Source organism: Bos mutus, chromosome 8 (genome assembly GCF_027580195.1).
Source record: "Bos mutus isolate GX-2022 chromosome 8, NWIPB_WYAK_1.1, whole genome shotgun sequence".
Taxonomy (NCBI): Eukaryota; Metazoa; Chordata; class Mammalia; order Artiodactyla; family Bovidae; genus Bos; species Bos mutus.
In genome coordinates, this window is record NC_091624.1 from 68,052,266 (window position 1) to 68,078,304 (window position 26,039).

The following is a 26,039-nucleotide window of genomic DNA, read 5'->3' on the forward strand; positions in this document are numbered from 1 at the left end:
GAAAGTGAAATTGCTTAGTCGTGTCCGACTCTTAGCGACCCCATGGACTGCAGCCCACCAGGCTCCTCCATCCATGGGATTTGCCAGGCAAGAGTACTGGAGTGAGGTGCCATTGCCTTCTCCTTTTTCACATACTACTGTTAACACATATGGGGACAATCCAAAGACTAAACATATTTTGAGAGCGTTCTCTTTAGGGATAGTGTGGTGGAGTCCACAGAATCTGGACCATAGAGTCTGGGACTTGGGTCCAGATGCTGGCTCCTTATGTAATGGCTATGAGACCCTGGGCAAGTGAGCTAGTCTCTCTGAACCACAGTTTCCTCAAGTGTGAAATGCTGGGGAAAATGTTGCTCACTTTGAAAGCCTGCGTAAGGATCGGAAAACAATGCATGTTCCTTTTCTTCTTTTTCCTCTTTCCCTTCCTATACCCTTTTCTCTTTCTTTCCTCTCCTTTGTTGTACAATTTGGTGTGAAAACCATGAGAACAAGTTAGCCATCCCTGCCTCAGGATAAAGATGAGCTGAGGAGGGCCGGAATAATGAGCTGAAGGCCAGACAGGGTGAGGAGGGCACACATTTAGGAGGCCTGTCGGACACAGAGAACCAGAACCTACGTGGTGTGAGGAAGGTGTGTGAGCCTGGGGCAGCCTGGCATGTGGTAGCAGAACAGACGTTCTGAGTGGAATGAGGGGAGCACACACGTGGAGAAGCCCACCTTGAGGGGTCAGAGTCCAGTCAAGGATGTCCTCGTGGGCCGGGAGTGTTGCCTGGCACTAAGCGTCAGCATAGACTGGAGAGGACGTCACATCACAGGGACAACCCTGGTGCAGGGTGGCAGAGTCAGAATTTTAGGGAGGCAGCTGGATGGGGGAGGGGCTGATGTTGGCAGTGGTTACATATAAGGGCAGTGATACGTATTAGGGACAGTAGGTGGCAGATTTTTCACTGCCTTAGAAGTGAGTTAAAAATATGGGAAGGAAGAAAACTAGAATGGATACTGTGATGTCAGATTGAGATTGCAAGGATCAACATGAATTCCTGGCTTTCAGCCCACACATGCGTAATCACACACACATACCCTCCCTACTTAACTCTGTTCACTGAAAAGACATAGGAGGATCAATACTTCCATAGCAATAAGCACACCCAACACCAACATCTTGGCTCCTAAGAATCATTTTCCACTAAAAAGAATCACAGTTTCTTGGAGAAATGACTGATACCAGATTTGAGGGGAAAAAAAGGAAGATCACCTTGGAATGTCTTCAGGTGGAAAGTAGGATGTGATCAGTGCCTGCTGGGGGCATGTGAAGAAGACGTAAGAGCAGCTGAAGGGATTCACCCTGGTCAAATTAAGGACGATTAGAGCACCAAAATAAGTAATAATAGAAATGGAGTAGGATATGTTGAATAAAATAGGAAACTATGAATCTGTAATGATACAAATAAATAAGCTGAAAGCTTGATGAGGCATGAAGCATTTACAATAATCAAACCCAAGTGGAGGGAGTTTCTAAAATATAACAGGCCTAAAATTTCAAGGTCATAAAAGTCAAGGAAACACTGAGGAACTGTTCCACAGTAAATAAGACTAAAGGCATATGATGTGCATGACTTTGGATAAGATCCTTTTGCTCTAAAAGGCATTTCACATTCAGTGAAAGCTGAATGAGGTCTGAAGATTAGGTGGTGGCGTGCTGTGATTCATGGGGTCGCAAAGAGTTGGACACAACTGAGCGACTGAAGTGAACTGAACTGAACTGAATGTGTCAATGTTAATTTCCTGAATGTGGTGGTTGCATACTAATTATGATGGATAATGCCCTTGTTTATATATGCTCAGTTTCTGGACTGTAGTCTACCAGGCTCCTCTGTCCATGGAATTTTCCATGCAAGAATACCTCTTCTTGCCATGGCAAGGTGGCAAGAATACCTATTCATGGCAAGGTAGGAAGAATACTGGAGCAGGTTGGATACTGGATCCTCTAGGGGAATCTTCCCAATCCAGGGATGGAACCTGAGTCTCTTGAGTCTCCTGCATCTCCTGTATTGGTCAGTGGACTCTATTCTCAGTGCCACCTGGGAAGCCCCTGTTTGTAGAAATGACACACTAAAGTATTCAGGGGTAATGGAGAATTAGGTCAACTACTTACTCTCAAATGGATTGGGAGAGGGAAAAGGCTTTTCTAGTATATTTTCAATTTTTCTATAAATTCAAAATTGTTTCAAAACTAAAGGAAATTAATATATGTTAGGTGCCTGGCATTGTAATAAAGATCGTTAGTATGTCCCCTTTGCCATCTTGTGCATTTATTTCACAGCTGCTTTGAGTATATAGGAGCTGTTGTGCCCAAAGACATTTGAGCAATTAACTCTGCCTCTCAGCCCCTAACCTCCCACTTTGGGTTGGTTGGTAATAAGCAGTGCCCGACTGGCACAACAGCACTGGTACAAGGGGTATCATAGTCCCATTTCTTGCCTCAAAGTGGGATAGTAGGACAACTTTGCAATGTGAACATTCCAGAGTACCCTGTGTATAATGCCAAGAATTTATCTGAGCCTGCTTCCTTAGTTGACTCCTGTAAGAGTTCCCCATCTCCCTTATAGGCTTTTCTTTTCCAAAAGTGCACACTCTCAAAAATCACGTGCACTTGAGTCCTTGTCTCAGGATCAGTTTCTAAGGAATCTCAACAGACAATCACTAGTCTAAGACAATCTCTAAGACAATCACTAGTCCAAGAAATGATAGCTGTATTAGCATCAATGATAATACCATTAGATGCAATACCAGTGCACATACTATAGTTCTAAATACCCTTAATTTGTGGATATGTTGAATTTAAAATCTCCTAAAGCTAGTGGAGGTGATGGAATTGCAGTTGAGCTATTTCAAATCCTGAAAGATGATGCTGTGAAAGTGCTGCACTCAATATGCCAGCAAATTTGTAACACTCAGCAGTGGCCACAGGACTGGAAAAGGTCCGTTTTCATTCCAATCCCAAAGAAAGGCAATGCCAAAGAATGCTCAAACTACCGCACAATTGCACTCATCTCACATGCTAGTAAAGTAATGCTCAAAATTCTCCAAGCCAGGCTTCAGCAATACATGAACCGTGAACTTCCTGATGTTCAAGTTGCTTTTAGAAAAGGCAGAGGAACCAAAGATCAAATTGCCAACATGTGCTGGATCATGGAAAAAGCAAGAGAGTTCCAGAAAAACATCTATTTCTGCTTTATTGACTATGCCAAAGCTTTTGATGTGTGAATCACAATAAACTGGAAAATTCTTCAAGAGATGGGAATACCAGACCACCTGACCTGTCTATTGAGAAATCTGTATGCAGGTCAGAAAGCAACAGTTAGAACTGGACATGGAACAACAGACTGGTTCCAAATAGGAAAAGGAGTACGTCAAGGATGTATATTGTCACCCTGCTTATTTAACTTATATGCAGAGTACATCATGAGAAATGCTGGAGTGGAAGAAACACAAGCTGGAATCAAGATTGTCGGGAGAAATATCAATAACGTCAGATATGCAGATGACACCACCCTTATGGCAGAAAGTGAAGAGGAACCAAAAAGCCTCTTGATGAAAGTGAAAGTGTAGAGTGAAAAGTTGGCTTAAAGCTCAACATTCAGAAAATGAAGATCACGGCATCCGGTCCCATGACTTCATGGGAAATAGATGGGGAAACAGTGTCAGACTTTATTTTTCTGGGCTCCAAAATCACTGCAGATGGTGACTGCAGCCATAAAATTAAAAGACACTTACTCCTTGGAAGGAAAGTTATGACCAACCTAGATAGCATATTCAAAAGCAGAGACATTACTTTGCCAACAAAGGTTCGTCTAGTCAAGGCTATGGTTTTTCCTGTGGTCGTGTATAGATGTGAGAGTTGGACTGTGAAGAAGGCTGAGTGCCGAAGAACTGATGCTTTTGAACTTGGTGTTGGAGAAGACTCTTGAGAGTCCCTTTGACTGCAAGGAGATCCAGCCAGTCCATTCTGAAGGAGATTAGCCCTGGATTTCTTTGGAGGGAATGATGCTGAAGCTGAAGCTCCAGTACTTTGGCCACCTCATGCAAAGAGTTGACTCATTGGAAAAGACTCTGATGCTGGGAGGGATTGGGGGTGGGAGGAGAAGGGGATGACAGAGGATGAGATGGCTGGATGGCATCACTGACTTGATGGACGTGAGTCTGAGTGAACTCCGGGAGTTGGTGATGGACAGGGAGGCCTGGCGTGCTGCGATTCATGGGGTTGTGAAGAGTCGGACACGACTGAGCAACTGAACTGAACTGAACTGAACATCCCTATTTCTGCTGAACTATGTTATTTCTATATGGGACATTTACTTTCTTACCAAAACTGAAAGTAGAACTCTGAAAAGCATTCACTTTAGGATTTCACCACTAGAATTCTCCCCCTAAACAAACACCTGCATGCAGCTGTTTTCCTGGTTAAACTTGTTCCATTTCACCCCTTCCAGGAAGTCTTTGTGGATTTCCTTTCCCAGGTGTGTTGCTAAAACTTATGATTTAAATTGGAATTGGAAATTCCAGTTTTCTGATGTGTTAGTAGCAGTGGCTCTCAATGAGGGTAGTTAAGGTTTCTGTTTTTTATCATCTCAATGACTGGGGTGGACTACTGCGTTTCACACCCTGAAGTGCATTGGACATCACACACAGTGAAGGATTGTCCCAAATTCAGCATCCAACACAACGATCACATGTCTTTCTGGACTTTCAGGCCCGTGGAAGTCCAGTCTGTAAATATCTGAGCTGAGCCTGCATGCCTTCTTACAAATACTTTTGAGCTGAATTTTCCAAGGAAACAGCTTTCATGTAAACATAGGGGAAATTAAGCTTCATGCTGGTTAGAGCTCTACAAGAGTTTCCCCCCGTTTTAGAAAATCACATTACTGCCAGCAATGCTGCTTGGTGGCGTTTGAGTCACCCGTACAGCATGTCTGTATTGGTTTTGCAGGTGTTCTGTTGACAACAATTCTTGCCACAGGTGCAAACAGCTATTTCATTATATTCTCTGGTGCACTCATGTCCAAGCATTTGCATATTTACACACATGCTGTTTTATGCATTATGTTTCTTTTATTTCTCAATAAATAACAGCTGGGACATTTTTATTGACTTATAAAAATAAAAGTTGAGTTATAAAGATGGCATTATTAAATATTTGTTATAGAGAAAGATGACAGTGAGTCTGAGAGATTTGAAAACCCTTGTGTGAGAGGAGTATGATATGACTATTTGCTTGTTAGAGTTTCATTTGTTCTCCCATTCAACAAAGGTTTAGAAAATACCTCCTGAGGAATACCCAGGAATCCTAGCTCAAAGGAATCTATGTCTTTGGTGAAGTTATAGTCTAGTGAGGAAGAGCACATATTTAGCAGGGGAGGTAAAAATTTAGACAAGTAATTAGACTGTGATATAGAGCATGATGTAAGCTTGTACGAGAAGTACAAGCAACATGCTTTGAAAATTCACAGAAGGAAGCATTTAGTTCTGGCCAGGTCAGGGAAGGCGGGTGCAAGGGCTGGCCTGTGGATTGGGCTTTCATGGGAGTGGATTTGTGGGGATGGGGAATCTGCGCATAACAGGTCAAGAGTGGCTCAGTGATTTCCACAGCTGGATTGCTGTTTGTAACTGTAGAGGCTGATGAGCCTGGGTGGCTTTCCATACTTTCAGAAAGCAAATAGCTAAGCACCTTGACAGCCAGCATAAGAAATGCATGTCATAATAAGCAATTATTGATCAGGGAGACATTTTTATGGTGTTTTGGGAGTAACTGAATTATATGCACTGATGTGTTTGAATTATAATTGTTTACCAGTTCACTGGGAGTAAAATATGGAGTAATAAAACAGATGATACCCCATTCCTTGATATCCCAGCTCTCCTTGAGCATGACCTTCCTTCAGAATTACCTTAATCACCCAGGATGAAAGACAAAGTCTAAGGGCTTTTATGATGCTGCTCATAACACTCATCAAATGTTTCACTATGGATAATAGACCAAGAATAAATAGCATGTAAACAAGTTTAATTACTTGAGAGCTCCACTCTCCACCAAGACACCAAACACATTCTTAAGTTATTCTCTCTTTAGTTCCTTAAAGAAAATTACAGAGGAAATAATGATTAAAATATTTACTGTGACCCAAAGGATGGCAGTAAACAGCAATCCATACAAAATTATCAAAATATATGGGAATAAGATGAGATAAGCATGCAGCCATGGCACTGTCTATTCATTAGATTTATTGATCATTTTCAAAAGTCATGAAGAGAAAAAGCATGATTTTTAGAGTGGCTACAGTAAACTTTGTGCTATAGACAGTATAAAGGTAGAATGAAATTATCAAAGGCATAATTCCAGTCTAAGTAACACAGACAAACATTTCAAGTAGGAAAATATATTTCTCTCAAAAGGAAACCATGAATTTTGTGCTTCTGTGCAATTTCATCTTTCCCTAATACATTAAAAATCTAGAAGTTTCCCCTATCCTTCATGAACACACTATTTGTCTGATTTAAAAGTCTCAATTATAGAACCTGAGTGGCAAATGTCCTATAGCATTATGAGAGTGGGAAGGAACACAAATGGCCATTACTCCACTCCCCTGCCCCCTAAGTGGGATTCAAAGCCATTATCATAGATAGCAAGGACATAAAAGACTATCCCTAGATATTACAGAGAAATGTAATATCAGCAAGGAGATAATTGAGGAATAAAAGAGCAACTAAATCAGTGTTTGACTATATGGTTATGGATAACAAAGGCACGTCCATAGAAACTAAGTGGCTTCATTAAGTATGGTCCTCCAGAGAAAAGTCGTTTTTTTCCCTGTGATGCCTTAAAACATGAGATAATTTTGGGTTCATTCCTCTGACATACTGATATAAGTGCTTTTTCTGAAGTCCTCAGAATGAAAGGAATATTTTGGATTGGTTGAATTGGAACTAGAATAGCCCTAAAATAGAATTCTTAAGCTTTTTCAAATCTTATCTTTATTCCATGAATATATGCATTGTAGTGCCTATCCTGTAAAATGTACCATGGACCATTGTGTTAAAGGATATCTTCAACAACACTGAGTTGTACCCTTTTTTCCCTTTGCTTATAATATCTTATTTATTGGTCTAGTTTAGATTCTTTGTCAGTTGACAGGGACAATTGAATGATGTTCTCTAATACCATTTAATAAACATCAAGTAGTTGCAGATATTTATTGAATTATTGCCATAAGCCAAGAAATTTTCTATTTTACACATGTGAATGTATTTATTGCATGCAATAGAACTGATGAAATAGGTATTAGTTTAATTCCTATTATTCTGATAACAAAATTGAGACACAAAAAAATAGAGTAATTTAGCCTAGGTCATAGAGCTTGTAAACTGTGGAGCCAGAACTTGAATCCATTTACTCCTGCTCAACAAAACCCATCATTCTGTAAAGCAATATAATAAACCATAGCAAAGTATCAGACCTTATGTTTAATGAGTATTAAGTGTAAATAGTATCCTAATCAATGTTAGGCATAATCCTAAATTTCTGTCCATTGATTTTGAGGTACTTGTAATTCATGCTTTTTAGATTACAGTTCTGTGAGTTTTGACAGATGCATACAGTTGTTAACCACTATTACAATCAAGACACAGAACAGTACCAGTACCCGCCCCCCTAAACTGCCCCAGGCCTCTTGCGGTCACTGTCTTAACCCCCAGACTCTGGCAGCCACTGATCTCTTTTCTGTCTCTATAACTTTTCCTCTTCCAGAATGTCATGTAAATGGAATCACGCAGTTATCTTTTTATTTTTTTCCTGACTCCTTTCGCTTAGTATTGAATACTTGCTCTGTGCCCCTGTGCATAACCCAACATTTCACCCCTCCCAGAGAGTTATAAACTGTATTTGGATTATTGCTAGTAGCTCTCTTACATTTCCTGCTTTGTCTGTCTTCTGTTTGATCTGTGTAATAAATCCTAACCTCGTTTTACATCCCTTTAGCAGCTTCCTCAATGGTTTTCTAACAGTGTGGGAAATCAAACAAGACGGGTGCATGTTTGTGTGGTTGAGTTTGCAGCATGTTTTCCAAGAAGGCTTTGAGTCATAGAAATAGGGAATGCACATGTTGGTTTCTATAGTTATTATTTGACAACTTATATCTGTTGCCCTTTTTGTAATGGTCTAACTTCTTGACACTCCAATGACACTCCAATGACAGTGCTAGACATTACATTAAACCCTTTCCATAGCAACACATTTTTAAAAAAATTGAAGTGTAGTTGATTTACAATAGTGTGTTAGCTTCAAGTGTATAGCAAAATAATTCAGTTATATATGTATATCTATTTATATATGTATGTTTCAGAATATTTTTCATTATAGGTGATTATAAGATATTAAGTACAATTTCCTGTGCTATACAGTAAATCCTTGTTGCTTATCTATTTTATATGTAATAGTTTGTTAACCCCATGCTCCTAACTTATTCCTTCCCCCTTTCCCCTTTTTAGTAACTATGTTTTTCTATGCCTGTGAATCTGTTTTTGTTTTGTATATAGATTGATTTGTATTATATTTTACATTCCATATATGTTATATCATATAATATTAGCAACACTTATTAAAACAACTGTAATGACATGCATGGAGTAGCAATTGAGGAGGTAGCAAAGATTTTCGGTACATAGATCATTTAATTCTATTTTTGTTAACCATGTCCTGCCCTTTTTATTCTTTACTAAGAACATTGATTTGAAGATTAAATGTTTTCCTCTATTTTTATCTTCAAATGACCTTTATTCCCTGCTTCTGCACTTTGCTAGATTTATTCCAGCCTCTTCCACTGGGGTCATAGTTCAGCTTCAGCTTGGAGCCAAATGCCCCACAGCTGAAATGACCACACCTCTGAAGTGGCATTTTCCCAGGCCACTCCTGTCTTTAATAGTGAGCCAGCGAGGAGGCAAGTTTGTATCTCTTTACAACAGAGCCTTGTGTTAGTCCTGGTACACAATTAGATGAGAAGAATTACAATTGGTCCTCTCTTTGCAAGATCTTTCAGAAGCATGATGGGTCTGCACTTAAGCCATTACTTTTATTTTTAGACTAATGATTTTGCCTCTCTCTCTCCCTCTCCCTCCTTCTGTCTCTTATTTAATAACAACAATGAAAGAAACCAAGGAAGCTCAGAGGTTTGCAGCTTTAAAAAGACTGGATCCCGAAAAGATTTTCACAAGACGCTTCAGAAACAGACGTTTGAGTCAGAAACCTTGGAGTGCAGTGAACCCAGCGCTCAGGTATTTCCTATCAACAAACACGGTTGCCAGGTTACTGGACTGTTCTGCCATGGCATGCTGTTGATTTTTTTAAAAACTAATAAAAAGGCTAGACTCATAGAATATTAGAATAGAAGGAGCTCTACCATTTAGTCAGTGATATTTTTTTCACGCTTGTTTGTAGCTATATAAATTGGTGTTCAAATAAAAGTAGATAAAAGTGGAGGGGCTCTAACTTGAGGGGGGGGATTTGGGCCCATCCCTGTAATGATTCTGGCAGGTACTCAGGGGTGCCCCCACGCCTCAGGCAGCCTGCAGTGTGATTGAAAGCTCCACCCTGGGGCAGACTGCCTGGCTCTCTGTGATTCTACCACATACCTACTCTAACCTCAGACAGGATAACTCAACTCTCTGGTCTTCAATTTCTTCCCCTGGAAAACGAGGATGATAAAAGTACACAACTGGTGAAGTTGTTTGAGTATTAAATGAGTTAATATGTGTGAAGCATTTAAGACAGTGCCAGCTCACACTGTGTGTCCAGTGAATGCGGTTATTATTATTATTACCATTACAAAGTAGTTACAATTTAAAAGTCAGTACTCTATACACCTGTTTTCATAGCAGCATTATTCACAGTAGCCAAAAGGTGGAAACAACTAAGTGTCCATGGACAAATGAAGAGATCAACTAAATGCAGCATATCCATACAATGGAGCACTGCGTGTGTGTGCTAAGTGGCTTCAGTCATGTTCGACGCTTTGTGACCCTATGGACCGTAGCCCACCAGGCTCCTCTGTCCATGGGATTTTCCAGGCAAGAACAGGCAGTGGAGTGGGTGCCATGCCCTCCTCCAGGAGATCTTCCTGATCCAGGGATTGAACCCCCATTACTTAGGTCTCCTGCATTGGCAGGCAAGTTCTTTACCCCTAGCAGCACTTGGGAAGTCACAGTGGAGTAGTTATTCAGCCTTAAAAAGGGGGGAAGTTCTGACACATATTCTGTGACATGGATGAACTTTGAAGACGTTACACTAAGTGAAATAAGCCAGTTACAAAAGAATCAATACTGTATGATTCCATTTATATGAGGTACCTGGACTAATCAGATTCATAGATGTATAAAGTTAAAATGGTAGTTGCCAGAGGCTGTGGAGAGGTAGGAATAAGGAGTTTTTATTTAATGGGTATAGAGTTTCTGTTTTACAAAACGAAGAGTTCTGGAGACTGGTTGCACAACGATATAAATGCACTTAACATTACTGAGCTGTACACTAAAAAAATGATGAAATTTTTATATTACATGTATACTTACCACAATTTACAAAAGATTTTAAAAGCCAGTGCTCTGGTCCAGTCTGTCCATTTTATAGGTTAAAAAAAATAAAGCATAGAGGAAAGAAATGTGTCCAAGTTTGCACAGGACTTCTAAACCAGTTTTCAGCTTTCAGGTGCCCTCATAACACAAGCATCTCACCATGCTGAATATGACTAGAGGTTTTAGATAATACCTATTTCAAACTACAGCCAGGCTGACTACTTATCTCTGCAGCGAAATCAGGCATCAATTCTAGAGCTGAATCTGATGGGCTTACTGAAACGTGGAATATCTTTATGCCATCCTCTATGGGAAATTTCAGGGGGTTTTCATTGGTAATTTTGACTGAATTCTGCTTTCATCATGCAGATGACCAACTAAATTGTTCCCTTGTTTCAGTCAGACAGAAACCACACTAGATATTTCCTCTGAAGAAATTTTACATAGGAAATTAGTCGAACGTATTTTTGAGGACTGAGAGAACCAAAAAGAAAAATTGAAGTCTTACAGAAATTGTAACTGCAAGAAACAGCACACCTCTCTAGGGCTGGGGTCTGTGGCAGTGAGTCTCAAACCTGAGTGTCATTGGAATCCCCCTGAAGGGCTTGTTTGAACACAGATTGCTGGCCACACTCCAGGGTTTCTGTTTCACCGCAGCCGGAGCGGGGACTTGAGAATTTGCATTTCTCATGAGCATATCCTAGGAAATGCTGATACTGCTGGTCCCAGGACTGTGTTTGAGAACCATGGGTCTAGTGGGAGGAGCTTGGAGTTATCAGAACCTGCAAGCTCAGAAGAGAGGCCTCAGAGCTGGCACTCAAATACCTGAGGAGGGGGCATAGCCTAGCCAGTGGTGTCATCAGAGGAAAGACCTCACAAGGGCTGAGAGTCTGGACTCAGACCTCCTGGGAGAAAGAATTGCCCAGTTGATGCTGGTACCTCCAAGGAAGGTAAGATGAGGGTTTTTCTGGAAGTGCTGGAAGAAACAGAAAACTAGAAGCAACTGCCACAACCAAGATGAGACCTGCAGGCAGAGAGGAAGCAGCCAGTCCCTTCTCCCTCCCCCAGCCATGCAGAACCTAAAGGGGGAAGTAGCAAAGCAGAAACAGGATTTGCTAAACGCAGACCCAGCATCACAGAGCAGAGTATAAAGGGTGGCTTCAAAAGGTGCATGAGCAGCACACCCATTCCTCACTCCTCCAGCACACCGAGTCATTGGCTGGGTTTCAGAGGCAGGTTGTACAAAAGTGTGTGTTTTTAAGTATTAAACTAATACTCGTCGTGGAGAGATGGTCAGACAGGCAGCATCTTCCCCTTTCAGTCATTCTTAGGAACCTTTTTGAGTGGAATTGTGAAGTCAAATGCCTGAATTTACATAATTTTATATATATATATATATATATATACACACACACATATATATATATGATATGACTCCGTAGTACAAATATATTTCATAAAAATTTGATTATATAATATTATTTAACTTTTTTTTCTTATTAACAAGGAAATATACTATGATCATCTTTCTCTTCTAATGACAGCATGTTCTTCTTTTTGTTTAAAGGCTGAATAACATTCTATTGTATGAAAGTTCCAAAATCTCTTAATCTCAAAACTTTCTTTTTTGGGGGGATGCTTAGGTTGTTTTTATTATTTTGTTACTACAAGCAGTGTTCCAGAGATACTCTTGTCCTCACACCTTTGCTTACTTGTCCAGTTGTGGCCTTTAAATAAATTCTGGAGACAGATATAGATGTTGATCCTTTTAAAGAGTCTTGGGTAACCCAATTAATTTTCCCAAGAATCTTATAAATTCTAAGATGAACAAAATTTTTAATAACTTAAATATTAATATTGGTTAATATTGTGTGTGAATGTGATTGTTAACACAGTCAGTTTACATAAAATTTATGACCTAGGAGAGTAGGACTTTTATGAGGTAGACAGATATCACCAAAAAATTTTTTTAATAATTTTGTTTTTGTTTATTTTTTCCTGTACCAGGTCTTCATTGCTGTGCAGGACCAAAACTGTTTTACAGAGTTATTGCACAGTCCATTTAATAGTACTTTGAAAATAACATTTTACCATATATTTTACAGATATTTGTAATAGATCTATCTATGTTCTTACAACATATTATTGCTTTTGGTTTTATATTTTTTGCCAGGTCTCGAGTTGGGCATCCAGTTCACAATTTCCAAGACATTTCTAATGGAATAAAGCATCCTCTTTTTGACTGAAATTTTTTTCAAGCATGCTGCAGCTGAGTGAATACTGCTGAAATAGCAAGTGTTTTTTTTCCCCCTCTGGTACTTATTCCTGTAACTGTTACTAAAGTCCTGTAGGAAAGTGTTCCCATGCCCACATTTCTGTCTTTGGAAACATGCTTTGGAGTTTATATAAAGTTTAATTTGGAACGCTCCTCACAGATCATCTTATTTTCCAGTTTTGAAAGCCAAGTTCTGGAGTTGAGATTAGCATGAAGTCTCTTTATTCCCCAGTCCAGTCTCTCCCCGCCCCCCCACTTTTTTTAACACCTTATTCCAGTTCTGTTCTGCTTAAGCACGAGACATGTGTATGGTTCATAGGAGGCTTGGCTCCCAATCTCCAGAAAAGAACACCCCCTCAAACTAATAGCACTACAGAATTATTGTCAAACTTTTCCTCAAGAATGGGTGTATCTACATCTGATGAGTTAATCACCTGCTTCCAGGCAGGAGAGAGACATCTAAATTTAGGATATTCAGTCCAGGAAGCTATGATGTGATTCTTGTCAGAGACTCCTTGAGGCCTGATTCTGCAGTTCCCCCGTTGGAGCCATCTTGAGACATCCCAGACCCTTTAGTTCTCATTTGAAGCCCATGATCTCTCTCATGAAGCCATGTCTTTTTCTTACAGGCAGGTCCCCGCCACCTGAGCGTGCTGTGTGATGTCTCTGGGAAAGGTCCCAGCACCGCCTGTGACTTCGACCTCCGCAGCCTGCAGCCTGACCCGAGGCTGGAAAACCTTGTACAACAAGTGAGCGCTGAGGACTTCGAGAAGCAGAATGAGGAGGCCCGGAGGACCAATCGGCAGGCCGAGCTCTTTGCCCTTTATCCATCAGTGGATGAGGTGGGTATGACTGTCTCCACACTGGAGAATTTCAGTGAAGACACAGAGAGCCTCCCAGGAAAATACTATTGCTTGTCATTATTGTATAGCAATGTCGGGATGCTTAATTGTGTGATTTCTGGGCTGTGTATTTCAGGAAGGCAAGCCTGTGTAACAACAGAGCAAATTACTCATCAGTCATACCCTCGTGGATCAGTGGTAAAAATCTACCTGCAATTCAGGAGGCTCAGGTTTGATCTGTGAGTCAGGAAGATCCCCTGGAGGAGGGCATGGCAGTCCACTCCAATATTCTTGCCTGGAGAATCCAATGGACAGAGGAACCTGGTGGGCTACAGTCCTTGGGGTCGCAAAGAGTCAGATACAACTTAGCAACTGAGCACACACCCTACCAAGTCTGGTGGCTTACTTACTAGTGTCCTGAGTTTGCTTTAGCTTTATTTTTTTCTCATCCATATTTTCCAACTACCTTGGTTTTATCATCTATTTATTTTTTTTGCAGTGGCCTCAAATCCTCATTTTTCATTGTCAGAAGGGCTCAAATCCTCTTCTGAATGAGGAAGATTAGATATGAATAATATGGACAGTGTTATCATCCCCATCCTTCATATTGCAAAGTAAGAATCAGAGAGGTTAAATAACTTGTTCATGATTCAGCAGGCAGATTGAATTATAGAAGGGGATCACAACACATTAACTCCAAGTTTTATGTTTAACTGTTTATCTATATATGACTATACCTAATGTAAATCCAAAGATGACATAAACAGTCACATCTTGTAACTCTCAGTTTCCACCTATAGATTTAGAACTTTTTACCAAATTTGTCAAGAAATATTATATCTGACTGATACGACCTTCACATTCCTCTTCCTCCCAGTTCCCTGATGGAGGTGCCAATAGGTAATAATGACCCAGAATGAATACCAGAAGAGAAGAAACAGTTAAGGGGTGAGGAGGAGACTTACAGTGAGACATCAGCTCATTAAAATCTCTTTCACTAGATTAAATGGGAGGATATCCAGGCTTGATTACAAGGATGAATCATAGACCATTTTGAAGGAATTGTGTTTTATGGTCTCTAAACGGTGCAGAAACTCAGTTGAGACTAAAAGTTATGATCTAGCAGACATCCTAATGCGGCCTGCTTTACTAACGAGAGGATTCTTTGTGATTAGTGTATAGGATATTTGGAAATTGGAAAGTCTAAAATACTTGACAGCTTCTATACTGGCCCTTGAATGTGCTGAAGTTATACACACAAAAATTACATTTGCTCTTATAACTTGTACTTTCTCCAAAGAAAGTCCTGTAGAAAAAAGGGATAACTTTCTTACCTACTATGAAATGACTACAAATGCTGATTTTATTTTGGACAACACATTCATGAAATTATTTTATATTATTATTACTTTATGTCCTTGTGAAGAAAATTAGAAGAGAGGTGAACTATTATATCCAAATTACAACTGAGTGTACAGGGGAGGCAAAACTAGAATTCAACCACCAAGCTTCTATGAGGCGAGTTCTTTCCCTGATTCACTCTGATTCTGTAAAAGGCATATGCTGGTCCCTAAGAGAGGTGTGCTATTCTCCAGATCATAGGGGAGTTTGCACTAGGACTCCTCTAGGTTGCAAGTGATAGAACCCAACTAAAAACAACTAATTTTTTTTTAAAGTGGAGACTTATTGGCTTGTAATGAAATCTCAAGCAGGGAGATGTGGAGTTGGCCTCAGGTTCCACTGGGTCTGCTGACAGAAGAACCTCATCTCTCATATTATCCCTTTCTCTCTTGTGATCCTCTCTCTTTCTCACTGTAAGTATCTCTCTGTTTTCTCCCAGGAAGAGGAAAACAAGAGGTGTCCATGACTTCTGCTTCATTGACAATTCATTTTTATATCAGATAACTGTAAAAGTGCAAGAAATTCACATAGTTTAGAGGAGACTTGGGAAACATATGAACATATAGACCTTGTTTGGAACCTGAATTAAGAAACTAACTATAAAAAAACAGACAGTTGGGGAAGTTTGGAGCTGACTACATATTTCATTAAAATAGGAAATTATTTTTAAAAATTAATAGTAGCATTATAGTATATGTTTTTAAAAGTCCTTATCTTTTAGAGGTCTCTACTGAAGTGCTCACTGATGAAATTATATGATCTCTGTGGCCTTGTTCTGAGCGATCCAACACTGAGTGGGGGAGTAGTAAGTGAGAGTACATGCTGTGTGCTATGTTAAGCTGTTTCAGTCCTGTCCAACTCTTTGAGACCTCATGGACTGTAGTAGCTCACCAGGCTCCTCTGTCCATGGGATTCTCCAGGCAAGAACACTGGAGAACCTTCCTGACCCAGGGATGAGACCAAATTGCCCATAAGTCAAAATTGTTGAAGCTAGATGATGGTTGCGTATGATCCATTACAGTATTTTCTCTACTTTTGTATATGCTTACAATTTTCCAAATGAAGAGCCTTTTAAAAGTATACCAAAGTTTTGAATCCACACCAAAAGCAGAATGTTTTTATAGTGAGGCTGTTTTCCAATAAGGGGCCCCTTACCTTTCAGATGTGTCTGTCCTGATCACCCTGAAAGTTCCAGCTTGCTCTGAGGGCCTTCACCTCAGTGTGGGCATCAGAACAGCACCTCCTCTGAAACAACTCAGCAGTTCCACCCACCAAACTGTTTAACACAAAGGGAATTGAAAGTTAGAGTGGTGGTGAGTTTACACTTGGGAGTATTCCACCAAACTGGGCACAGATTTAATAAGAAGATGACTGTATTGCTATTTAGAAAAATTCTTCTGGTTGCTATCGGGTATTCGGGATGTCATTTATAGCCCAGGAATTGAGAGAGAGTAGCACAGAAACATATACATTACCATATGTACAATAGAGAGCTAGTGGGAAGTTACTGTGTAATACCGGGAGCTCAACTTGGTGCTCTGTGATGAACTAGAGGGTTGGGGTGGTGGGGTGGGAGGGAGGTTCCAGAAGGAGTGGACACGTGTATACTATAGCCGCTTCATGTCGTAAGGCAGAAACCAACACAACATTGTAAAACAATTATGCTTCAATTAAGAATAAATTTAAAAAATATAATTAGACATGGACCTATTTGTTGGACACTTGTGAGCTGCAGACCATTCATCAGAGTTTGTGTACCCACCACAAGAGCAGGAATTAAAGTTCTCAGGATGACTTGCACTGTCAGTCTTTGCATCTATGACTATAATTAAGATACTGTGATAGTTCACATTTGAATTTTTAATTAATTTTCCTTGGAGTATAGGTGCTTCACAACGTTGCATTAGTTTTTGCTATATAGCAAAGTGAATCAGCTGTACGTATACTTGATACTTCCCTTTAACTCTTCAGTCCCTATGTCGTGAAATAGACAGACATATCTCTTAACGTGTCATTACTAAGCTTTTCAATTCTTAGAACTTTATCAAGTTCTAGCTGGACATGTCTATTTAGAACCTATAAATTCAGCCCCAAATCTCTATCATCTCTTTAAGGAAACTGTGAACCACGAAAGCCACTGTATTACAGTATTAATGGTTTACAGCTTTAGGTGAAATTTTCTGATTCAGATCTCAAGTCTGAAACTCACATATTTACTGGTAAAGCCCTCAGCAGGAGAAATATTCTGATTGTGTCCTTAAAGCCAGCAAAAAAAAAAAAAAAAGTCAACAATAGGTGTAAGATTTTGCAATGCCATCTGGTGGATGTTACTAAGCCTTATCTATGTTCACATTTCCTTCCTTCCTCTTTTGGTCTCTTTGTCTTAAATGTTTGGTTGTCTGAAAGGAGAAAAATCTTTGCTGTAAATGCTGACTTTGAAGCATGGGGGTTGGATAATAAACTCTTATAAAAGTTAATGTATTATTCTGTGATTAGAAATAAAGCAAATGCAGCTTGTCTTGCATGGTAGATAGCAGTCTTCCCTTCCCTTGGTTAACTGCTGATTAATTCACTACTGATTTCATGGGAATTCACTACTGATTTCTTTTACAATGTGGTTAATAATAGGAGGATGCTGTGGAAATACGTCCGGTACCAGAATGTCCCAAGGAACATCTGGGAAACAGAATATTGGTTAAGTTGCTGACCCTGAAGTAAGTATCAGCAAACACTACCTACTCGACTGAGATCTGTCTTGCCTTTCAGATACAAACTGTCTTTCTCATCAGAGCTTGAGTCGGGGAGGACCCCAACACACTTTTAATAGTGGGCAGCTGTGAAGTAGTAGAAAGACCAGAGTTCAGAATCAGGTAGCCCCAGATTATATTCCTGCCAGGCCTTTGACCGTCATTCTACTATGAAAAGGAAGACGAACACTAAGGTTAGATGTCTAGGTAATTAATTGAGCGAAATGTCCTGCGTTAAGAAAAATAGCAGTAAAAGCCAGTGGTGTGCTGAAGTCCACTCTAACTTCTGAGAGCTCAGTGTATGCTTCTCTTCCCAGCTCTTTATTCAGTGAAGTCACATTGGTAGTTTGAAATTAGCCATGGTAGAATGGTAGAAATATTTACAATATTGAAATCAGAAAATGCTACAAGTTAGATACTTTTTATTCTTAGAGATTTATATGTATTTCCCAACATACCATTATTAAAACACAATGAAAAATGCAACTAAAACTCAGTTTCAGTGCCAGAGGACATTAGAGTGTAGTGGGACTGTAGCAAACTATCCTCTGGGGGTGCTCACTACTAGCTTGGGCCAACTCTTGCCGTCCAAATGAACTGACCCATTTTGATCAGTTGTCTGATTTTTTTTTTAAAGAGAAACTAGAAATCCAGATTTTTCTGCATGATTTCCTGGTTTGTTAAATATTTTCTCATTTCCTTCTTCGGTAACACATATTTCAAACAGCACATGTCTGAAGTCTGGATTCATCTCATATGTCACGTTTGCTTGAAAGCAATTCTTTTTTAGCTTTTTAATTGTATTTAAAAGTCACACATCTTCTATATGTGTATTAATTTTGTACTTGTGTATTAAATATTATATGTGTTACAAAACAAGCATAAGTGAAACATTTTGAAGGATGAACTCAATCAATTAAAATAAACTATAGTATTTCTTCCTGAGTTCCAGTGGATTGTCTTGCCTAACCCTGGAGTGCCGGCATGCCTCTCTTTCCTCTTTATAGACGATTGCTTTAGAGAATTAGTTCTTCCACTTTTTCAGATGATAGGCACTTTTGAAAATATTGAGTTGTAACTGCTCTCAGTTCAGTTCAGTTCAGTCCATTGCTCTGTCGTGTCTGACTCTTTGCGACCCCATGGATTACAGCACTCCAGGCTTCCCTATCCATTGCCAACTCCTTGAGCTTATCCAAACTCACGTCCATAGCGTCGGTGTTGCCATCCAACCATCTCATCCTGTCATCCCCTTCTCCTCCTGCCTTCAATCTTTCCCAGCATTATGGTCTTTTCAAATGAGTCAGTTCTTCGCATCAGGTGGCCAAAGTATTGGAGTTTCAGCTTCAGCATCAATCCTTCCAATGAATATTCAGGAATGATTTCCTTTAGGATGGACTGGTTGGATCTCCTTGCAGTCCAAGGGACTCTCAAGAGTCTTTTCCAACACCACAGTTCAAAAGCCTCAATTCTCTGGCACTCAGCTTTCTTTATAGTCCAAGTCTCTCATCTGTACATGACTACTGGAAAAACCATGGCTTTAACTAGACAGACCTTTGTTGACAAAGTAATGTCTTTGATTTTTAATATGCTGTCTAGGTTGGTCATAGCTTTTCTTTCAAGGAGCAAGCATCTTTTAATTTCATGGCTGCAGTCACCATCTGCAGTGATTTTGGAGTCCAAAAATATAAAGTCTCTCACTGTTTCCATTGTTTCCCCATCATTTGACATGAAACAATGGGACCAGATGTCATGATCTTAGTTTTCTGAATGTTGAGTAAAGCCACCTTTTTCACTCTTTTCTTTCATTTTCATCTAGAGGCTCTTTATTTCTTCTTCTCTTTCTGCCATAAGGGTGGTGTCATCTGCATATCTGAGGTTATTGATATTTTTCCCAGCAGTCTTGATTCCAGCTTGTGCTTCATCCAGCCCAGCATTTCTCCTGATGTACTCTGCATATAAGTTAAATAAGCAGTGTGACAATATACAGCTTTGACGTACTCCTTTTCCTATTTGGAACCAGTCTGTTGTTCCAAGGCCAGTTCTAACTGTTGCTTCTTGACCTGCATACAGATTTCTCAGGAGGCAGGTCAGATGGTCTGGTATTCCCATCTCTTGAAGAATTTTCCACTGTTTGTTGTGATCCACACAGTCAAAGGCTTTGGCAGAGTCAATAAAGCAGAAGTAGATGTTTTTCTGAAACTCTCTTGCTTTTTCCATGATGCTCTACCTAGGCAAAACTATGTAGGCATAAAAATTTTTCATACCCTATTAGGAAAGTCATCCATCTGTTGAAGTCAATTCATGAATCTCTTAGGCAGCACTTGGTTTGCCGTTAGGGCACTTGGATTTTGGATTCAAGACTGTATTTCAGCCTGGGGACTTCTCTGGAATTTTGAGTTCTTATAAGTAAAGTAGTTAGACCAGATCATCCCAAAGTTCCTACGTGCTGTAAATTTCCGATTCTAATGTGGAGCCTCCCCAATTCCTCTCCTCAGAACACAAGCCAGCATGACTGCTTACACAGTTGTGGGGCTCTCTTGGTGTTGTAGCACTCTCCTAGAGTCAATGCTACCAGTTGGTGGGGGAGTTAGGACTTTTTGTCTTGTACAGAGATGAGCAGCCAATAAGCCAGCTTTGTGTTGAGCAGTGGGTACATAAGGGCAAACGCTGGTCCCTGGGATCTGACCCAGCTGGGGAAAACTCTTAGCCCTTCAGCAGGAGGACTAAGTGGAAGTGGCTCTTCCATCCCCCTCTGCATTCATCATTCAGGAAATCCACCCTATTGTCTGAGTCTCTCACCCACTCCCACAGGAAGTGCATCAGGCCACTGTTGGCTGCAGTAACTCTGCTCTTTGGGATTGGAGGAATTCTATCCTCTGATGCTTGATACTCGGCCTCCTAGGTGTTTTCTCTAAGTAAATGGCAGCTCTTCTCACAGATGGGAAGACATGGCCACTAAGACTATTGTTAAAAAAGTAATCATGTCACTTGGATTTCTCCTGACGAAATTTGTGAAGTGTAGTTTATAATGATATTTTCCCCAAACTGCCAAAGCAGAAATTAAAGAGAACTGTAGTGTTTTCTCAGTCTTTGACCTGCTCCAGTGTCTTAAATTGTATTCGTACCAACATATACCTGCAAGAGGGGAGATGTATCTTTCACTACTTTAAATAAACTGGACAAACGAAAGCAAGTTCTTATAGGTAAACCTGGAATGTTTAAATATGAATAGTAAAAATTATGTTAATGATATGTAGTAAAAAAAATATTAAATGATAATGTTAAATTTTATTTGTGGTAAAATACAGATAACATAAAATTTGCTGTCATATCCATTTTTCACTAGTATTTCAGTGGCAGTAAATACATTCACATTGTTGTACAGCTATTGCCACCATCCATCTCCATAATTCTTGTCACTTACCCAAACTGGAATTTTATACCCACTAAACAATAACTCCCATTTCTCTCTTCCACCATTCCCTTATGGGAGTGGAATTATACAGTGTTTGGCCTTTAGTGACTGGTATATCTCACTTACACAGTTTCTTCAACATTTGTCCATATGGTAGGATGTGTCAGAATTTCCTTTCTTTTTAAGACTGAATAATGTTCTGTTGTATGCACATACCATATTCTATTAATTCACTCATCTTTGATGGACACCTGAGTTTGGTTCCACCTTTTGGCTACTGTGAATAACGATGTTCCTTGACATTGTTTATAAAGTATGTTCACACATACTGTCTTTCACAGTCCTTACAACAATCCTAGGAAATGGGAAGAATAAGTATCCTTTCCTCATTTTACAAGTAAGTGAAACTGGGGAAAGTCAGTAACCCAATGAAGATTCCAAAATTAGCCAGACTGGGAGAGGGGAGAGAGTCCAGGTCTCTCTGACTCAGTGTCTGTGGCTCTTCTATCGTGCCCACTGTCTCACTTCCAAGGTGTCATTTGACCAACTCTTTTGTCTGGTTACCTTTGTCCACATATTCTGTAAAAAATTCTCTTTTTAGACAAAGCTGTGATAAATCCATTCTCTCACATACATTTGAAAACAGAATTTGACCTAATTTGCGTGACTTCTGCAGTGGTGGTGGTCCAGGGCCTGACTACTAGGGCTCTTAGCTGGCAGCATCATAGGTTGTTAGTGAAGTAAAGTTGCTCAGTTGTGTCCGACTCTGTGTGACCCATGGACTGTAGCCCACCAGGTTCCTCCATCCATTGGATTTTCTAGGCAAGAGTACTGGAGTGGATTGACATTTCCTTCTCTAGGGGATCTTCCCGACCTAGGGATCAGACCCGGGTTTTCTGCATTGCAGGTAGACAATTTACCGTCTGAGCCAGCAGGGAAGCCCTGTATGTTAACCTGAAACATTTAGAAAGTGCATGTCTGTTCCATGTGCATCCTATAGCAAGCAGGGTTGTGCTTGGGGTTGCCTTCTCTTGTCTTCAGCCCACCATTTCTGGGGGCATTGGCCATTAGGGCCAGTATGAGAGCTGCTCGTTCTAGCTCTCATTGGACCCTCACACCTCAGTGTTGATCAGCTGTGCTCAGCTCCCTGTCTCCACCTCAGTTCAGAAGCTCCCCTGGCAATGGAAGGACCAGACATTCACACACATCGTAACCTTATTTCCTTCTGGCAGGTCCCACTATAAATCTAAAGAAAAGCAACTTAACTTTTCTTTTTGTACGAGCTGAAAGCCGTAGCCCTTAAAACTGAATAATAAGAGCTACCTATTCTGGCAGTAAAATGTAAACTGTAAACAAGACCTTTAGCTAAGACACACTCAATCCTCTGAAAACCCAGCAGCTACAACAGTAAGAAGTGCCATGTGGGATCAGATGGAGAATCTGTTCCACATGCTCTCTGTTGCAGGGCCACCAGCAAGCACTTTCATGATCTCAAATGATTAGGAATTTTCTATGAACCTCTCATATTGCTCTATTAATATTCTCATATGATTCTCATATGCGTGGAGCTACCCAAATACTTCTGGAAACTACTTACATTTTTAACCAGATTATGTATCTTGGCATTTTCAAAAATCTCAAAATTATCAAAGTTAAATCCATATAGACTTTTCTCTCTTTCTCTGACAGGTTTGAGATAGAAATTGAGCCCCTGTTTGCCAGCATTGCCCTCTATGATGTTAAAGAAAGGAAAAAGGTAAGTAAACAAAAATAACTCAGCCCTGAGGGCATCGTATATTGTTCATGGAATCTTTGGGTTCATTTCTTTAAATATCATTTCTATGCAGTAAAAACACATTAGATTTGAAAGCAAATGACCTTTGATATGTCCAGTTCTATTGCCTTTGCAGTTTTTAAAGACGTGACCTGGAAATGTTTGTCGTTTATGTTCCTTGAAGAATCTTGAAGGAAAAGTTGATAGCCTGGCTGAATCAGAGAACTGATATAGTGACATATGGGGTTACACATAAAGCAAAGCAATTTATACACGGCTATAACAAGCTCAGTGCATGTAATGTTTCCTGAGTTTGGGAGTTTTTGCATTTTATTGTGAATGGAAGGCATCTGGTGCAATAAAAGTCTAAATTTGCCATTGGGTAGAGTCCTCACCAAGTATAACATGCTTTTAATTGAAAAGACTTTTCCATGAGTGTTTTAATGTTTAGTCATTTTGTAACTCCTAAAGAAGGACAGAAATAGCAAAACCAGGGGAGACACTTCTGCCCCCTTGCTCAAATACTATAACCACTCAGTATTTAAGAAGTGTGTTGTGTATTTTTAAGTAAATATTAATAATTATGAAGATTTGTATTAGTCAGGATAGGTTAACTGCTAAAACAGGAGAACCCACCACAGACACACACACACATATTCAGTGGTTTAAAACTGTAGTTCTCAAATTTGTACAGGCATCAGAATCCCCTGGAGGGCTTGTTAAAACAGTTGCTGGGCCCAATGCCAGAGTTTCTGATGCAGTAAATCTAGTGGGGCCTGAGAACTTGCATTTCTAACAGGTCCCCAGGTGATGCTGAAGCTGTTGGTCAGGAGGCCACATATGGAGAACTTGTGGCTTAAGGAAGGAGAACTTTCTGTTGTTTGTTTCTTAACAATCCAGGGATTTTCCTAGTGGTGCAGTAGTTAAGAATCCACCTTGCAGTGCAGGGGACTCAGGTTTGATTCCCGGTTGGAGAACTAAAGTCTCACTTGCCCCAGAGCAACTAAGCCCGCCCCTGTGCATCACGAGGGAAGATCTCGCTTGATGCAACAAAGATCCAGCGTACTGCATCTAAGACCCAAAGCTGCCAAAGAAATAACTAACAGTCCAGGGTAGGGGCAGGGGCACAGGGTCAACAGTGGTTTGCTCCACTCAGTCATTCAGGAACCCAAGCTGGCATCTTTGGTATGTGTTCTCGCAAATCATTCTTGTCACTGCCACTGCAGCTCCCAGAAAAGGGGGAAAGATAGCAGAGGGTGGAGGTGGGTAGAGTTGAAGCCTGGAAGTTTGACCCATCACTGCTCCTGCTCACAGTTCTGTATCTAGATTGGAGAGAATCTAGTTACAGGCTTCCCAGGAGGCGCAGTGGTAAAGAATCCACCTGCCAGTGCAGGAGATACAAGAGACGTGGGTTTGATCCCTCGGTCAAGAAGATCCCCTGGAGTAGGAAATGACAACCTGCTCTAGTATTCTTGCCTGGGAAATCTCATGGACAGAGGAACCTGATGGGTTACAGTCCATGGGGTCACATACAGTCAGACACAAGTGAGTGCATGCACACACACACACACACACACACACACACACACACATATACAAACACACACATATGCTTACTCCTAACTGCAAGGGAGCTGGTAAATGCAGTCTCTGCCTGGGAGCCTCTTCTTGGCTGTAAATCTATTAGTGGTGAAGGGAAAACCAATTCTGCGAGGGTTCTTAAGTAACACTGTACTATTTGGACCGCTCGTCCAACATGAGTGTGCCATCCATGGAGCTCTCATCATGTCACACTCTTGCTCAAAATCTTTAATGGATCCTCACTACCTGAAACATTAAAAACAAACTCTTCACCTTCCATACCTGGTTTTCTTCAGTATGGCTCTCACCTGCTTTCTTTCCCTCGAGAGCCTAGGCAGAGTGAAGCTGGATTTCTCAGTATTAACTAAAGTCACTGCAGATTTTCCAGCTGCTGAGACATCTGTGCTGTGCTCTCTTCCTGGTACCTGTCACCCTCCAGCTCTGCCTGGTGGAATCTTCTTCCAAGGCCTATCCATCTCACTCACCTCCCCCTTGGAAAGCATTCCCCATCTGCCCCACTGGATATGACCTCTCACCCTCAGGAATTTACACAATGCTTTTTCCTCTGAGTGTGGTCACTGTGCTGCTGCTGCTGCTAAGTCGCCTCAGTAGTGTGCGACTCTGTGCGACCCCATAGACAAGAGCCCACCAGGCTCCCCCATCCCTGGGATTCTCCAGGCAAGAACACTGGAGTGGGTTGCCATTTCCTTCTCTCCTACAGTGTGGTCACTGTAGTTAGTACATATTTGCCTTTTCCCTCCTTCTTGAGTGTAAGCTAATTGGGAGCCCAAGTAATGCCCTGATTTTCTTCAGTGCAGTACCTGGCACATCACTGTATTCAGGAGATATTGGTGGGATAATAAAAATTTAAATGTTTCAAAGAACATCTCTCAAATGACTCAAAAATACCTAGAGACTATGACAAAATATGTATCAGATTTTCCAGCAACCACTGATCATAAACCATGTCTATGATTACACTTACTTCTCGTGAAATTTGGTGGGGCTTCTTCACTCTTTTTTTTTTTTTTAAATATGTTTAGACCATGAGAACAACTGTAACTCATTTTTTCATTTTGCCGCTCGTTTACAGATCTCAGAAAATTTTCACTGTGACCTGAACTCTGACCAGTTTAAAGGATTTCTGCGTGCTCACACGCCCTCTGTTGCCTCATCCAGTCAAGCAAGATCTGCGGTGTTCTCAGTCACCTACCCATCCTCGGACATCTACCTAGTAGCCAAGGTGGTTCGATACAGTCTGATTTGCACATTCTGATGTTCTCATTGTTGCATTAGTCCCAGTGCCTGTTTAGGGTGAAAGAGGTGTCAGAAAGTATTACATGTCCTCTGTGAGATTCACTTTGTTTCCCTCTCAACTGTCCTC

At 40.5% G+C, this 26,039-nt stretch overlaps 1 protein-coding gene across 4 annotated transcripts in view; it reads left to right on the forward strand.

Moving 5' to 3' along the window:
- The window catches only part of DOCK8 (dedicator of cytokinesis 8), a 233,270-nt gene that overhangs the window by 80,396 nt on the left and 126,835 nt on the right, over positions 1 to 26,039 (forward strand). For all 4 annotated transcript variants that reach the window (XM_070375802.1, XM_070375805.1, XM_070375803.1 and 1 more), the window contains 5 exons: positions 9,204 to 9,327; positions 13,525 to 13,737; positions 17,767 to 17,852; positions 22,990 to 23,056; positions 25,749 to 25,898. In XM_070375802.1, coding sequence (XP_070231903.1) covers positions 9,204 to 9,327; positions 13,525 to 13,737; positions 17,767 to 17,852; positions 22,990 to 23,056; positions 25,749 to 25,898 — 640 coding nt within the window. The remainder of the gene's footprint in view (positions 1 to 9,203; positions 9,328 to 13,524; positions 13,738 to 17,766; positions 17,853 to 22,989; positions 23,057 to 25,748; positions 25,899 to 26,039) is intronic.